The following is a 15,655-nucleotide window of genomic DNA, read 5'->3' as shown; positions in this document are numbered from 1 at the left end:
CCGGAGCTTTCTCCAGGGCTGCGTCCCCCCGGCGAGAGACCCGCTTTCCCCGGATCGTCCAGAAGGCGGGCGGAACCCGTTCCCCCCCCCCGCCCCCTGCGCGAGCCTTCGGCGGTCTGCTGGCGAGTGAGTTCTGCGGGGCTACATTCGGTGCGTTTTGCTTGGATGGTCAAGGTTATTGGGTTGTACGACGTTCGTCTGTCTTGACGGTGGCTCATGTGATTGGTCCCCCCCATTCAGCCGTCTTTGTAGACTCTGTATTCAAAATAACGTCAAAGTTCCCCCCTCCTCGTGCGATCAAAAAGGATACAACGGTTGATTTTCAAGAGTTCCAACATGTTTTACTTGGGTTTGTTACGTGGAGTGCGCTGCATGGTGGCGCGCTCACGGTTACAATTGGGCCATTTTAGTTGTCGCCGTAGGTATAAAATATCATTAGTCACGAATTAAATAAGAATCGGGTGGGACGATGTGATATTAGGGTAGGTGCTATGATACAAAAGTTGGGTATTATCGGGTATCAAGTGTTCCAGTGAAGCTTCAGGCCATTCTCGTACTGTCATTAACGCAGAGGGGCATCCAAACACAAAACGATCCATTCAACTCCTCCATGACACACGTCCCCGTTCCGTCGAGGACGGCGGCGCGGCTTATTAAGAGAAGAACGTGGCTGTTGTTATTTGCCCATCATCTCATTCCGCATATGTAAATGTGACCACCAGTGTGGATCGTGCAGATAGTTACCGGAGATGGACCGCGTGCGCGCCGCTTAGACGCGAGAAGAGCGGTACCAGCGACGGCGGCCGTGGTGGACAGGGCGGTTGTCGGCAACGGCAGTGTGGCGACGGACCCAGAAGAGGCCGACAAGGGCGGCCGCGAGCCAGACGATGGCGGACAGGAAGCAGAAGGCGATGTTGGCCTTGTTGCGACCGCACGCATCACCGCGGGGGTTAACATTGCTCCAATTGAAGATGGGGCCGCAGCCATCGCCGATGAGCTGGGAAGGGGCGTCAGTCAGCACGCGCGGGGACCGCATAACAGATGAGAGGGCTGTGGGAGGTGACTTACGTTAACAAGCAGGCCAAAGGCAACGAACCAAAGGATGCTGAGGAAGATGTCCGTGGGCCAGTGGATGAAGCTGCCCGAGAAGGGGAACAGCCAGATCAGGGCGAACAGCAGCGACAAGCTGGCCACCACGATGGTGTAGATGAAGCGGCCATTGTCCCAGTCCGAGGCGTGAGATGCGTGTAGGTAGGCGCCGGTAATACCGGCGACGATGGCGGCGAACACCAGCTGGGCACCGCGGAGGATGAACTGCACAACACGGTCGAGAGCCATTGTGATTGGTGTTTGTGTGTGAGTGTGTCGTTACAAACTTGGGGTTGAGTTTAGGAAGGGTTGAGATGACGGGCTGTCGCACTGGAAAGTCTGCTGATTTGTTGCTCGGCTGAGGGATGGAGAACAAAAATAGCCAGGGGACGGCAACGAGGTTATCTCTATTTATTAACTTTCGGGGGGTAATGACAAGTTGTGTCCAACACCAGCCACACTACCGAGTCGCATCAGGATGACGATCAGGCGGGAAAGCAGGTTTGGGTGGGTAGCAGCCCGGCTTGCAAACCTCATCGTCACGCCGTCACCGCCGAGCACAGCAGGCGCATCTGGACCGCTGGTCTCAGTGATGCTTTGTGACTAAAGCGCTGGGCATGGCAGGAAAACCCGGCTCGGAACAGACCAGAAAGAACCATCATCCAAGAACTAATGCGACGACGTCCGAGTCCCGAAGTGCGGCTTGCTGCAGATCGGCTACACAGCGCAGATACCCTGCCAAGCACATACCTATCTCTTTTCTTTCTTTTCGGCACCTAGGCCGTGAAGGAAAGGAGGAGGGGGGGGGACTAGGGCTGGTTGGCTCAACGTCACCAGGTCGGCTTCGTGGCACGCTGCCGAGAGCTTGTCTGTTCTTCTTTTCTGCTTGTCCGGGCCTATAGCTCCCCTCCACATGAGGTCATCCGTCGGGGAAGTGATGGCCAGATGAGAAACATTGGTGGGCTAGCATAGCTCCAAAAAAGGACGGCGCTTGCCATCCATCCTAGGTCTTGAGGTGTGAAACAAGCCTTTGCGGGGCCGCGATGTCTTGCGATCCTTGCAAGGGGGGACGGCAAACACATACCTACAGTGCAACCTACCCCTTTCTCGAACTGTTTATTGCGACGGCAGTTTCGGACTTATTGTTTGTTCCGTGAGACGGCCTGTGGGGAAATTACATGATGCTGTAAAAGCCAATGCGCCGGCTTGACGGGCAGCGTAAAGTGGCACTCCCGGGTGACCTGATCGGAAAACCACTCGTTGTCGACCTGGTTGAGTGAAGTAATCCTTGCGCAGCAACTACAGAGTACAAAATTGGCGGCATGATATTTGCGACTTGCGGAGAAAAAGGCACAATCGCTTACGACGTCTGTGGCGACAGCTGTGGCTCAACCGGTTCTAGACTCATCTCGATCAACCCAATACCTGTCCACGCGGACAGCGCAGCGCAACCTGTGTGGCTGAACGCTCTCCCCATCCTTGGTCCGGCGATCCAAGCGACAGGAAAAGATTTCTCGAATGTCGTCGTCCAAGAATCTCATTAGACGGGGAGGTGTGTGAGTGTGACGTCATTCCAATCTCTAAAGAAGGGGGGGTGGTTGGTACGTTGCCCAACCAGCTGCAGCTGCAGCCACACGGCTCATCTGCCTCGCACGTCTGAAGCCGTCGCAATCCGGCAAATTGAGTCCAATTTCCTTCTCCTGTCGTAGTCCGTGTTGTGTTGATTACACTACGTCTTCGACGGATCATGGCGGGCACCCGACGGGACTTGCATGCCGACGCGCTTGCTTCTGGGGCGCATCGCTTACGGCGCTGTGGGAGGCAATCTACATGCAGCCCGTCGCAGGAACTAGAGACACACTAGTATGCCGGTACTTGGGCGTGCCTTAGACCTTGGCGCTGGCCTTTGTCTTTTGGTCATCACCCAAGGGGGTCAAGCGCCCGCCCGCCGATGGTCTTAAGACCGGTGGAGTTGCTCGATCGGGGGGTTGCCGTCTCGATCTGGCTGGCAGCGAGTTGGCCACGTGCCATGCGTTCCGTTAGAGAAAATGATATTTCTCAAGACGGGCCAAAGGGGGGGTCGCGTTCTTTGTCGACATTGCCAGGAGAAACAACGTTGGAGAATATCCACCCTCCGATCGGCCCAGGGGCTTAGCGTTGATGAGAGAGTCGCCATGGAAAACCTCCAGGGGCCGGATACGGAGTGGCACACCCGGGTGACAAAAAATATGGCCGCTTTTCCTTACCACTACGACACGGCAACCGGCCATCCTTTTTGTCACCCGGGTGTCAGTGGGTTCCTTTTCCGGCCGGTTGGATCTCCACTTCGGCTTCGGCTCCGTCGACCGGTCTCGGTGACTTGTGGGTCCTCTTGTGCTGGCACTACCGGTAGTTGCAGGCTTCCCGGCAGCCTCGGCAAACCCCGCAAACCTGTCTCACGTGTGGGTCCAGAAGCTAGACTGTGCCGCTGCTGGCAAGATGCCTAAGGTACCCCCTTATACTTCCCAAGCTAGATGCACTAGACCTACAGTGACCAATAGTATCCTGTACGTCTGTAGGGTAGTCCTTCTTTATCGTAGAAGCTTTTTGGCTCGCGGCGGAGCTGGCCGGCCCGGAGATTCTGGCCAATCTGGACGTCATCGCCCAACTCACCAGCAGCCAGCAGAGGGTTGTGCGAAACACCATTTCCAATTCGCTCAGGGACATGTGGATCGTGGCAAGCCGCGCGACAATGCCCGGATGTTGTTGTCTACTTTCCAATCAAAACCGCCGTCTCTTAGTATACCGCCTTTGCAGGGCTATCACTTATCGCGGGTCTTTTCATTAAAGCATACCACCTCAACACTGAGTTGGAGGCCAAGAGCACGCACGAGATGCTAGCGGAGAAGACCGCTCTACGACAACAACCGCAGCCACAACTACAGCAGCAGCAGCAGCAGCGGCGGCGGCAGAAATGAGAAGGAAGAACATCGGCGCTGTAGCAACATATACTGAATTAAGACCCCCTATTCTGACAGATAGACTTGTAAACTCAGCCAGGAGTCGTGCAAAAGGCCGTGATCAAACCCACTCGAGTTTTGTCATCATCAACGCTCTTGAGTTGTGAACAAGGCTGACGCTCCTATCTTGATTGCCCCTCGTGTCTTTACGTCGCACCACTCCCAGAAGCGTTCAACCGCGCCACCGCGCCACCGCGCAAAGCCTCCTCGATATCCTCACGCGCAGAACGCGTCGCGATGCGTCTCCACGGCACCACGTAGCATCCATACCCCTTTTTCTATGTAATTTTGTTCAGGGAAGCGAGAACGCTCGATCTCTCCCGTGGCTCATATTGTGTGAACAGTATACCTTTTGAATGATGACGACAAAGGGCTACACTCCAGCTCCATTTCTAATGCTTCTCAGCCAGATTGTGAGACAATATGTGCTAGCTATCACGGGGCCACAATGAGTTGCTAATTACCTTGCCTAGACTGATCACCATGTTAACATCTTCTCACTGAACCACGTATCCCCCTGTCGCCCACACCACAATACAACCTTGCGGTTTTCCAGATCGGTCTTGGTCCTGACCGAACACACGCGCGCCGACGCCGGGATGGAGAAGCTGTCGCAGCCGCCGCTGCCGTCGTCGTCTGCCCCAGTCTGGGCGCCCTGCCGCCGCGCCGCCTGCTCCTCAAGGTCGACGACGCGCTCGACCACCAGCGCCGTCGCCGCGCCGTCCCACACGCCCTCGTGTCGAGCCTGGGCACGCCGCAGCAGCGCGAGCATCCGGTGCCGCGTGAGGGCGGTCATCAGATGCAGCACGCCCATGTCCAGAGAGAAGAAGCACGGGACGTCGTGGCGCGCCGGCGGCGGAGGCTGGGGCGAGGGTGGGAACAGCAACGCCTCGGCCAGGTCCGTCATCTCGCGGAGCTGCGTGGCAAAGTTGTCGAAGGCCATCTGGTCTTTCGACGTGGAGGTAGGGATGATGACGTGCGCCGCTGCGTAAAGCAGCTTCAGCATGGTGGAGCTCGCGCCGCCGGCGGACTGCCTCTCGAGGTACTCGAAGAGAGTGTCTTGCCACTGGTACAGGCCTCTGATGAAGTTGTCCTGACCCTTGGCCCTCGACCGCTTTGTTTGGGCGCCCTCGAGGAGATGGTATCTGCCCTCGGGCAACAGGTACAAATGCCTGATCAGCCGGTACAGCGTGTCGCGGGCCTCTGTCGGGCTGGCGATGCGCATTCCAGCATCATCGTAAGTGATCCTTTTCTTGTTGCTGTCGTAGGTGTCGCTGGTGAAGGCCACCAACGCGGCGGCCTCGCATCCGTGTTTCGACGACGACTAAGACGTTGGCTGTATGTGGCCAAACAGGCTAGTCTGTAACACCCTGCGATAGAACAAGGGGCTCAGATTATCGCGGATGAAGTAGCCCCGGGGCGACCATAAGGAACCGTCACGGCTGCCGTTTTGCCTATGATGCCCCGTCTGGGAAAGGCCTGCGCTGCCGTGGAGGTGGACCTGGTACTCCTTGTGGTAGCCCCGGAGCAGGTCGAAGGCGGCGAGGAGGAGACAGCAGAGTAACGTCGTCTCGATCTAGCCGTCAGCGCTGGCAGAGATTTGCGCGTGAAGGCGACAGGCCGCCTCGTTGTAGTAGCACAGGGCATGGCGCATAGAGGCGGCATGCGGCCTCGGGGTCAATGGCCATCACAGGGGACCCCCCAGTCGCCTCGGCGTTAAAATGTTCATGGAGAGAGGCAAGGGCGACCAAGGCGTAACTGACGCACTGGTCTCTGTCTCCAACCTGAAGCACTGACGTAGATAAAAACTCGTCGTCCAAGTAGCCAGACAGTTGCTTCGCCGTATTCACTCTATAATAATGCAGGACGCATTATACCGGTACGCTGAGCTAGACCGGTAAACAGCACAGAGACGCCCGACTGAGGGTTTACGAAGGGGCCAGAGCCCTCTTGGGCAGGGTGGCCAATCTACTGCCGCTGGGGCGATAGCCGTCACAGGAGCGCCCGGTCTTGGTACATTGATTGCAGCTGGGCCGCGACTCATCGCACCTGATGTGTCGTACTCTTTGGTTTCGTAGAGCAGTCTGGGATTAGCTATCTCCTCTTTCACCAAGACCTTGGGAAACGACGAACCGGCATAAACCGCAACCATTGGTTGATCGTTTATGTTGCGAAAATCGTTTCATGGTTTCATAATGGAGTGTGCTGGATGCTACTAGTGTGCGCAAGAGGAGGCGGTGTTGCTTGTCGTCAACGTCTTTGTTGGACAGGGTCGTCCGACTCTCTCTATCCTTGGAGATATGGATCACCGGAAGGAAATGAAATCACTACTGGGAGGATGCTGCCACATCAGGCTTTGTTTACAAATGCAACACACACTGCACATCCCGCGCCACCTAAGACTGAGACTGTAGTGTCATCTCTGAATGTCGTTGCTGTATGTCGTTGAAATCAGGGTTTTGATTGGCCGCTTCGTCTATTATCCAGTAGCAACCCCTGCCAACACTGTTTAGACCTTAAATGCATAGACCCCTATAATGACATGCAGTAACTTATATGGTATATTGCAATATTATCCTCTGTTAGCCAGCTTCCTCACTTAAGTCAGCCCCCCCTCTATTTTGTGCTCCCCTACATTTTGCGTACTTTTCTACTTAAACCCTAGTGCTTTACACCTTTATATAAATCTTGTCTCTTTATAGAATAACTTATAACTTTCTATATAAATAGATATTTAGTATAAGTATAAGTATAACGTTTTTAAGTTTTAAGTTTATAGTAAAATACTATTATATAATACTATTTATTTACCTTTATAGTATTTACTAAGAAACTATACTTATCTTTTCTTATATATATACTAATAAAACTTAGAGTCTACTTAATTTTAAAATTTATTTAAAAAATAAGACACTTTTACTAGTTAAAGTTAGCTTTATATCTCTATAGATAAGTATAAAAATCTAAAAGTACTTAAAATAAATCTTTAAAAAATAAAATTTCTTAGGACTTTTTTAGGACTTCTATATTAAATAAGTACTATAAGATAAAAAACTATAAGACTTTATAGTTAGTATTTAAAAATCATTTAAAAAATACTAGCTCTAATAGTATAATCTTATATATAGTATATTTTACTATACTAGTAAAACTTATATATTTATATAATCTCTAATTACTTATAAAGTATATATAGTATAAGTATATAAACATTATTTTAAGATAGTTTATAATTTTCTTTATTTTATACTTCTTTATTTACTCTACTAAGGCTACTCCCTAATTTATAGAGTATTTAAAACAGAATGCGCGAAATAGGGGGGAGCGTAAAATAGGGGGGGGCTGACTTATACCGTGGCTTCCCTTCATCTGATGGCACTCTCCAGTATTATGCCCTTTTTACGACCGCTTTTATGTTTTAGCCTTCATTAATGAATTCTCAAGCACACCTTCATCACATCTCCCACGTTTTGCACTAGTTAGAAAATGATGGCTCTGTATAACCTGCCCGGGAGCGCTTTCTTCCTTCCCGTATACGCCGCCGCAGCGCTTTCTCAACTCTATTTCGGCATTCCTTACAAGGCGTGGGGACTCGTCGTTGCCATGATCTCGGGCTTCGTGCTAGAGATAATCGCCTATGTGGCCAGAGTAAGACTACACCATGGTCAAGACGGATACCGACAGTAAGCTTGCTGCAATTCCCTCCGACGTGGCCACGGCCGCGGCGGGGAGAAGATCCATCGCATACATCGAGGCTGACCAGAATCGACCAGGTACATCGTAACCATCACCATCGGGCCTGCTTTTCTCAGCGCCGCCCTGTACCTCAGCTTCGCGCGCATCATCACTGTCTTTGGCGCCTTCAACTCTTGTCTCCAGCCGTGCACCTACACTATTGTGTTTATCTTGTGCGACTTTGTTGCTCTGGCACTGCAGGCTGCCGGTTGCGGTCTTGTGGCCGGCAGTGATCCGCTGGACCAGGACACGTTTGACGCTGGGCCTGGATTCTTTGTCCTAATCTATTTATTTCTAGCTGCTTAAGTAAGATGTTAATAACTTACCTGACTGGCTGTTTTAAGATATATAATTACTAACACAGCGGCTCCTCCCCTTAGGAGACATAGATATAAACACTAAAGTAGTTTTTTCTATAGTCTGTCTCTGCTTAGTTACTCTTGTTAAATAGCTAATTTAGTAAAGTTAATAAGAAGAAGTATTTAAATACTAAGAGAAAGTCTCATAGGTAGTTAAATAAAAAGAATAAGACTAAGGGCCTAATTAGCTTTACTAATATTATTTAACACTTTAAATAAGAACTAATATTATAGACTAAGTACTAGCTATAAGTACTAAAAACTTAAATTATACTACACTAGGCTAAAAACAAGAGAGTATATTATTTCTATATTATAAAACTTTAATAATATTAAAGTAGACTATATACTACCCTAAGTATAAAAGGTTAATACTACCTTTTAATAAGTATATAGTAACTTAATATAATTAATCTAGACTAAAAAAGAAAGGTTATTTACAGTAGTATATATATATTATAAGCTAGAGCTATAGTAAGTATAGTAAGGCTTTACTTACTATAATATATAAGCTAGTAAAAGGGGTACACTTAGTTAGCACTTAGTTAGTACCCTTATTTAACCTTATATATATAATATATATACTACCATAAATAACTTTTCTTTCTTAGTCTAGATTAATTATATTAAGTTACTATATATATATTAAAAAGTAATACTAACCTTTTATATATTAAGAAAAGGTAAAGCATCTAGGCTACCTAATAAAAGAAAAAAGGAATAGTAAAATATAAGATAACTACTTATACTACTACAACGTCTAATAATAATAATATATATATTAATAGATAGGTCTTATAATTCTTAGATCTAATCTATAAAGATCTTAAAATAAAAGTATAAATTAATAAAGTAATTATAAAAAAAGTAAATTTTACTAAATAAATAAAAGTATAGTAATAACTAGTAGTATATTTCTATATAGAGTATTAAGGCTAATAATAGTAATTATATATAAATAATTATATCTTTCTTAATTTCTTCTTAGGTCTATAAATCCCTTTTTTAATAAGTAAGTAGCCTTTTTATTATTTTATCCTTTATATTAACTACTATATAATTCCTAGGACTATACTACTTAACCTTATTATAATTATCCCCTTAGACCTATTATCTTAACCTTAAGTAAAGGGTCTAACTAATTCTTAGACTTAAGAACTAAAGAAAGAACCTAAAGAAAAAAAAAGAAAAAAAAATAGTTTAGTGCTTATAGTTAGAGTTCTAAAAAAAAATATAAGGATTCTATATAAGTATTAAGACCTTTATAGTGTAGTAAAAAAGAGTTAGTAGTTATATAGGCTTATATAAGCTAGATAAAATATAGTAAAATAAGCTTTAGATTAAGCTTTTTTTCCTTAATATATTAATATTCTTATTTCCTTTTTAGGAAGTAGCCCTACTTTTCTATACTAGTTTTTAGAAATCTATTTTTAGTATAGGCACTAATATATATTATATAGTACTAAGTAAAAAATACAATATAAATACAAGTTATATTTACTAATATATCTTAGTATATAGTTACTAGAAATAGAAACTATATTAAGTAACCCTTGTAATAATTTTAAGATCTATACTATATATTAATTATATAATTAAATATTTATAACTTAGTTTAAAAAGCCTTGTATTTTAAAAAATATATAAATTCTATATAAAATATACTTTTAAATCTTTACTTATAGTAGTACTTAAGTTACTTTAGTAGCTTAAGACTATTCTTTACTTTTACTAAATATAATAATATTATTATATTTAAGTTTATAACCTCTTATATTATAAGAGGTCTATAAATCTATTTTATTAACTTAGTCTTATTTAAGTCCTTAATATAATTAAAACTAACTTTTCTAAGAGAGTAAATATAAAAAGCTATAATAATATATATAATTAAAGGTATTAGCTTTAGTCTATTTTTATTAGTTAATATACTAGTCTATAAAAGATTTTTAAAAGTAATAGTATATATCTAGGTTACCTTATAAAGCTAAATATAGTAAGTAATAAAAGATAGTTAGGCTTTTATTAACTTTAAGGTTTTATACTTAAGCTTTAAGATTCTTATTATCTAGAAGACTAAGTAGTATATCTAATTATTATAAGGTAACTAGGACTATAGGCTATAATAGCTATACTAGGTGTAGCTAATAAGCTATAAAGACTACTAGGGCTAGGCATAGACTACTAGAGGTTATACAACTAGGAAAGGGTTTATAGAGAGATTTAAAGGCAAAGCTATAGAGGAAGGCCTTACTATAGTTTTCTTTTTCTTTTTATCTTAGAATCTTTATTCTAGGTAATATAGTTATAAGTTATTTAACCTTAGTTATTATTACTATAATACTATTCTAAGATCTTTTTTTTATTTTCTAGAAATAAAAATAATATCTTTTTATACTATTAAGCCTTAACTAATAAGTACCTTAAACCTTATTTATAATACTATTATATACTAGCTAATAATATACTTACTAATTAACCTTTTTTTCTTTATTAAGATAGCCTAATTTATAAGTACTAGTAGTCTTACTACTTTTAATACTAAGACTTTACTTTTATAAAAGTCTTACTAGCTAACTACTATAGTACTTTTATAAAAATAAAGAATAAGACCTTACTAAAGTCTTAGCTTTTAACCTTAATACTTCTTAAAAATATTAATACTAAAAACTTCTTTATATTTACTAACTAAGCTACTTATAGCTAATATATTAATAACTTAGTTAATAGTATTATTATTTTCTTTAGCTAAAAATATTAGCTTATTTACTAATAAAAAAAGTATAAATTTACTTAAAGCTATTTAAAAAGCTTTACTACTATAACTTAATTAACTTTATAACTAAGTATACTAATAACTTACTATAAGACTTACTTAGTAATACCTAAAGCTTAAACTTAGCTTTATTACTATAGTATATACTAATAACTAAGAAGTTTTATTTACTAAGACTAAGAACTTATTACTAACTATAAAAGTATATCTTTATAATTACTTTACTAAAGACTAAACTTTAGAAAGTAAAAAAACTAACTTTACTTTAAATAATTAAATAGAACACCTAGAGTAATAATAAGCTAATAAGACCTAAGACTATATAGTTTTTAAAGACCTATAATAGTAAGTTACTAGCTTAAAGCTAAAGGCTTATATACTAACTTTTTACTTTCTTAATAGCTAGTAATAATACTTACTAGTATAAGAAACTAAACTCTCTAAAGTCTTTATTTTACTAGGATTAAGGATAAAAAAGATAGTAAGAACCTAAAGTTTAAGTACTAGCTTTTCTAAATTACTACTTAACTTAAGAATTATACTTACTAAAGTAATAACTACTATTTTAAATATACTTATAGCTAAGTTAAAAATATATACTAACTTTATTTACTTTTTAATTAGTAAAGCTAACTTAATAGTTACTACTATAAAAGATATCTTAGTAAAGCTATAAGCTATTTATATTAGCTTATAGTTATTAATAATACTAAGTAAAACTTAATAACTTATAGTTATCTTTAAGAATATATAAGCTAAGTATACTAAATTTATAAAATATACTAAAGTTAGTAAACTATTACTAGCTAATAAAAAAAACACTTTATAATAAGCTTTTAGTTACCTTCTAGAATACTATTATTTAGTAGTATATTAATACTAGTATAAATTACTAGTAGTATACTAAGTATATAGTAAAAGCTACTTATACTATAGAACCTTTATTAACTTATACTACTACTGCTATACTAAAGAAGTAAGACCTAGCTAGTGTAATACTTTATACTTACTATACTAATACTTTAAAGGCTAGTACTACTACTTATTACCTAACTATAACTAAATACTTATAGCCTTTTACTAATACTAGTAAAATCTAATACTTATTTTAGTTATAGTAGTACTAACTATATATTTATAACTACTTTTACTACTAAAAGGCTACTATAAATAAGGTTAATATTAAAAGACTATTAAAAAGATCTTAACTAGCTAGTAAAAAACTAAATACTTAGTAAAATATACTTTTTACTAAAGTATAGTATATAAGAAGACTATAGACTATCTATTATATTAATAAACTATAAGACCTTATAAAAGAAGACCTCTTAAGACTAAACTTATAATAGCCTTTAATAAATATAGAATTTAACTATATACTTTTTTAATATAGAGTAAAAGGTTACTTCTTTATATACCCTTAAGTAACTACCTTACTTAAAAAATTCTATAATACCTCTATAGCCTACTACCTAAGCCTATTTTACTATAGGATTTAATAGTAAATAATTAAATAATATCTAAGTAGTATAAATAGCTAATATATATATTAACTAATATTACTTAATATAAACCTCTTTTTATAGCTTAATATAGGCTACTATAATATAATCCTAGGATATTAGTAGTTTACTTACTATAAAGTAAACCTTAATATAAAAAACTAATGTCTTCTTTAGCCTCTTAATACCCTAAGTATTATTACTACTTACTATTATATAAGATATAGAAGACCTTTATACCTTAATAAAATTAATATTTAGTACTAGATTAATACTAAAAGATAATAAGCTATCTTTAAAGTTAATTACTAATAATACTAGTAAAAATAAAAGCTAGGTAATTACTTAGTGTCCTAGGTTAATCCTCTAATACTTTATAAGTAAGATATAACTAAAAGCCTTTATAAGATAAAATAAGTACTTAAGACTAAGACCTTAGTAGCTAAGACCTTATAAAAGAAAAAAGGACACTTAATATAACTAGCTATACTCTAGAAATATAACTACTTTACTTTATAAACACTATTACCTTTAATATAAACCTTTAAAAAAGAATATTAAATTAGGCTTTATTTTTCTTTATAAGCTAAATAAGATAATTAATATAAAAAAGAAGCTAAAAGAGATAAATAAGATTTATTAGACTAAGATAAGTAAGTTATAAAAGACTTAGTTAATATAAAGTTACTTCTTAAGCTAGTAGCTTACTAAGATATTTTTAGTAAAACTACTAGTAACTAACTTCCTTTTTACTATTCTTATAACTATAAAATTAAACTTAAAGAAAGTAAAAAAATAAGCTTACTTACTACCTTTATATAAGTAGTTACTAGTAAAGCTATAGACTACTTAGGAATACTTACTAAAGAATCTTTAAAAGACTTTATATCCCTAGGAATACTCCTTAGGCCTCTCCTATATTATTTATATATAAAGCTAATAAAAGCCTATAATTCTATATTAATTTCTAAAAGCTAAATAAGATTACTAAAAAAGACTAATACTTTTTACTACTTATTAATAAGACCTTAAACTAAATTAGTAAAGTAAAGATCTTTACTAAGCTAAATATTTAATAAGTGTTCTATAGAATTAAAGTATACTTTAACTCTAAGGACTTAATAACCTTTTATACTTATTATAAAGCTTATAATATAAAGTATTACCTTTTAAGCTTTATAATAAACTAGCTATTTACTAACACTATATAAATAATACCTTATAAAATACCTAGATAATTTTTATACTATATACTTTAATAATATTTTAATTTTTTCTAAGGACTCCTTAAACACTAAGAGTATATTAAAAAAGTACTTAGTTAACTTTAAAAGGCTAGCCTATAGGCTAATATTAAGAAGTATAAATTTAAAGTAATAACTACTAAATACTTAAGATTTATACTAAGCACTAATAGTATTTAACTTAACCTTAAAAAGATTACTATAGTAAAAAACTAAAAAGCACTTACTATAGTAAAAATTATATAATTTTTCTTAGATTTATAACTTTTACTAAAGGTTTATAGCTAACTATAAATAAGTTATATATCCTTTTAACTACTTAACTACTAAAGACTATACTTACTAATAGACTATAGATTATAAAGAAGCTTTTAAATTACTAAAGTAGGCCTTAACTAATACCTTTATACTTTAATATTTTAACTAAAGCTATTTACTTACTTAAAGATAAATACCTTAGACTTTATTTATACTAAAGTAATACTTTATACTAAAAAAAAAGACTTAGTACTCTATAGCCTTTTATTTAAAGATAATAATAAAAGCTAAAGTTAACTATATAATCTATAATAAAGAACTACTAGTAGTAATTTTAGCCTTAAAAAATAGTACTTAAAGCTAGTAAGCTATTACTAAAGATTTAAGGTTATTACTAACTACTAACTACTTTATACTTTATAATAAAAAGCTACTAAATAGTTACTAAGCCTACTAAGCTAAAACTATAGTAGACTTTAATTTATTATTTAGTATTACTTAAGAAAAAAGAATATACTAGTAAATACCTTATTAAGAAAAAAAAAGATCTAGTAACCTAAAAGTTACTAAAAGAAGTAAGCTATACCTAGGTATTACTTTTACTTATACTACTTTCCTCTAAGATTACTAAAGAGCTAAAGTAGCTACTATAAAATATAATACTAATATCTATAAGAACTACCTTAGTAAAGATTATAGTTAATACTTTAACCTTAAAAATAACTTTAAGAATACTTACTAGTAAAATAAATCCTTTAGTTAAACTATAACCTTATTACCTTATTACTAAAAGCTACTTATAAGCTTATAAGTAAAAAATAAGAATACTAAAAACTCTAAGATAACTTATTAATAATAAACTATAAATTAGTAGTACTCTTAAAAAAAACTAATATACTTATATAATTTAAGAGGCCTATAACTAAAAACTATTTACTTACTTTAGCTATAATAAAATAATAAAAATCCTTAAAAATACTACTATTAGCCTAGCCTTTTAGCTAATATAAAAAGATATATTTAAAACTACTATATATACTACTATACTAGAAGCTATAAGATAAACCTCTTAAGGAACTTTATTTTTACTTATCTTATACTACCTTTAGTAGTATATTACTATTAACTTTATATCTTATCTAAAAAATAAGAAAAGCTATAATAACTTTAGGTAGTAGTTAATTACTTAAGTAAATAAGCTATATTTATCTTTTACTTTAAGATAACTACTATAAAGAATATAGTATATATTTTTTATAAGAGAGTCCTTTTAATTTTTAGTTTACCTAAAACTATTACCTTAGACTAAGGTCCTTAATTTATATTAGACTTTTAGAATAAGCTTTACTATATCTATAGTATTAAAATAAAGCTATTTACTATAGACTACCCCTAGACTAATAAATAAACTAAGGTCTTAAACTAATATATTATATAATAACTTTACTTCTTTATTAATTACTACTAAAATAACTAAAGTAATATAGTTCTAGTAGTAGACTTTACTTATATAGCCTTCTTTAGTAAGACTACTAGTTTATCCTCTTATAAAGTTAAATTTAGAAGACCCCTAAGGTTAAGTATTAATTAAGATAACTATACCTAGAAGTATAATAGTACTAAAAAAAAACTTAATAGAACTAATACCTAGTGCTAGGCCTAGAAGATCTATAAGTACTAGTAGATAGCTAGA

At 37.5% G+C, this 15,655-nt stretch overlaps 3 protein-coding genes across 3 annotated transcripts; 1 reads left to right on the top strand and 2 right to left on the bottom strand.

Moving 5' to 3' along the window:
- Positions 1–769: 769 nt before the first annotated feature.
- LY79DRAFT_677493 (membrane-associating domain-containing protein) lies at positions 770–1,469 on the bottom strand (the record flags this gene model as incomplete). The annotated part of the gene is made up of 2 exons (XM_060564482.1): positions 1,069–1,469; positions 770–997 (listed from the first exon to the last, which is right to left on the bottom strand). The coding sequence occupies exons 1-2, from the start codon at positions 1,336–1,338 to the stop codon at positions 770–772; spliced, it is 498 nt and encodes a 165-aa protein (XP_060408535.1). The 5' UTR covers positions 1,339–1,469.
- A 2,765-nt stretch (positions 1,470–4,234) lies between these two features.
- On the bottom strand, positions 4,235–5,776 carry LY79DRAFT_673990 (uncharacterized protein; the record flags this gene model as incomplete). The annotated part of the gene is made up of 4 exons (XM_060564242.1): positions 4,235–4,366; positions 4,627–5,388; positions 5,458–5,664; positions 5,729–5,776. 4 exons carry the CDS (start codon positions 5,774–5,776, stop codon positions 4,235–4,237), a joined length of 1,149 nt encoding a protein of 382 aa, XP_060408534.1.
- Positions 5,777–7,577: 1,801 nt separating this feature from the next.
- Positions 7,578–8,057, top strand: LY79DRAFT_495000 (RTA1 like protein-domain-containing protein; the record flags this gene model as incomplete). Its single annotated transcript, XM_060553335.1, has 2 exons — positions 7,578–7,771; positions 7,862–8,057. Coding segments are annotated over 2 exons (390 nt in total), but the record flags the coding sequence as incomplete, so codon positions are not given.
- Between the last annotated feature and the right edge of the window lie 7,598 nt (positions 8,058–15,655).

The sequence above is a fragment of the Colletotrichum navitas genome (assembly GCF_030913465.1).
Source record: "Colletotrichum navitas strain CBS 125086 chromosome Unknown LY79scaffold_104, whole genome shotgun sequence".
Lineage (NCBI taxonomy): Eukaryota > Fungi > Ascomycota > Sordariomycetes > Glomerellales > Glomerellaceae > Colletotrichum > Colletotrichum navitas.
Note: the sequence above shows the minus strand (reverse complement) of the source record. Positions and strands in the feature narration are given on the sequence as shown.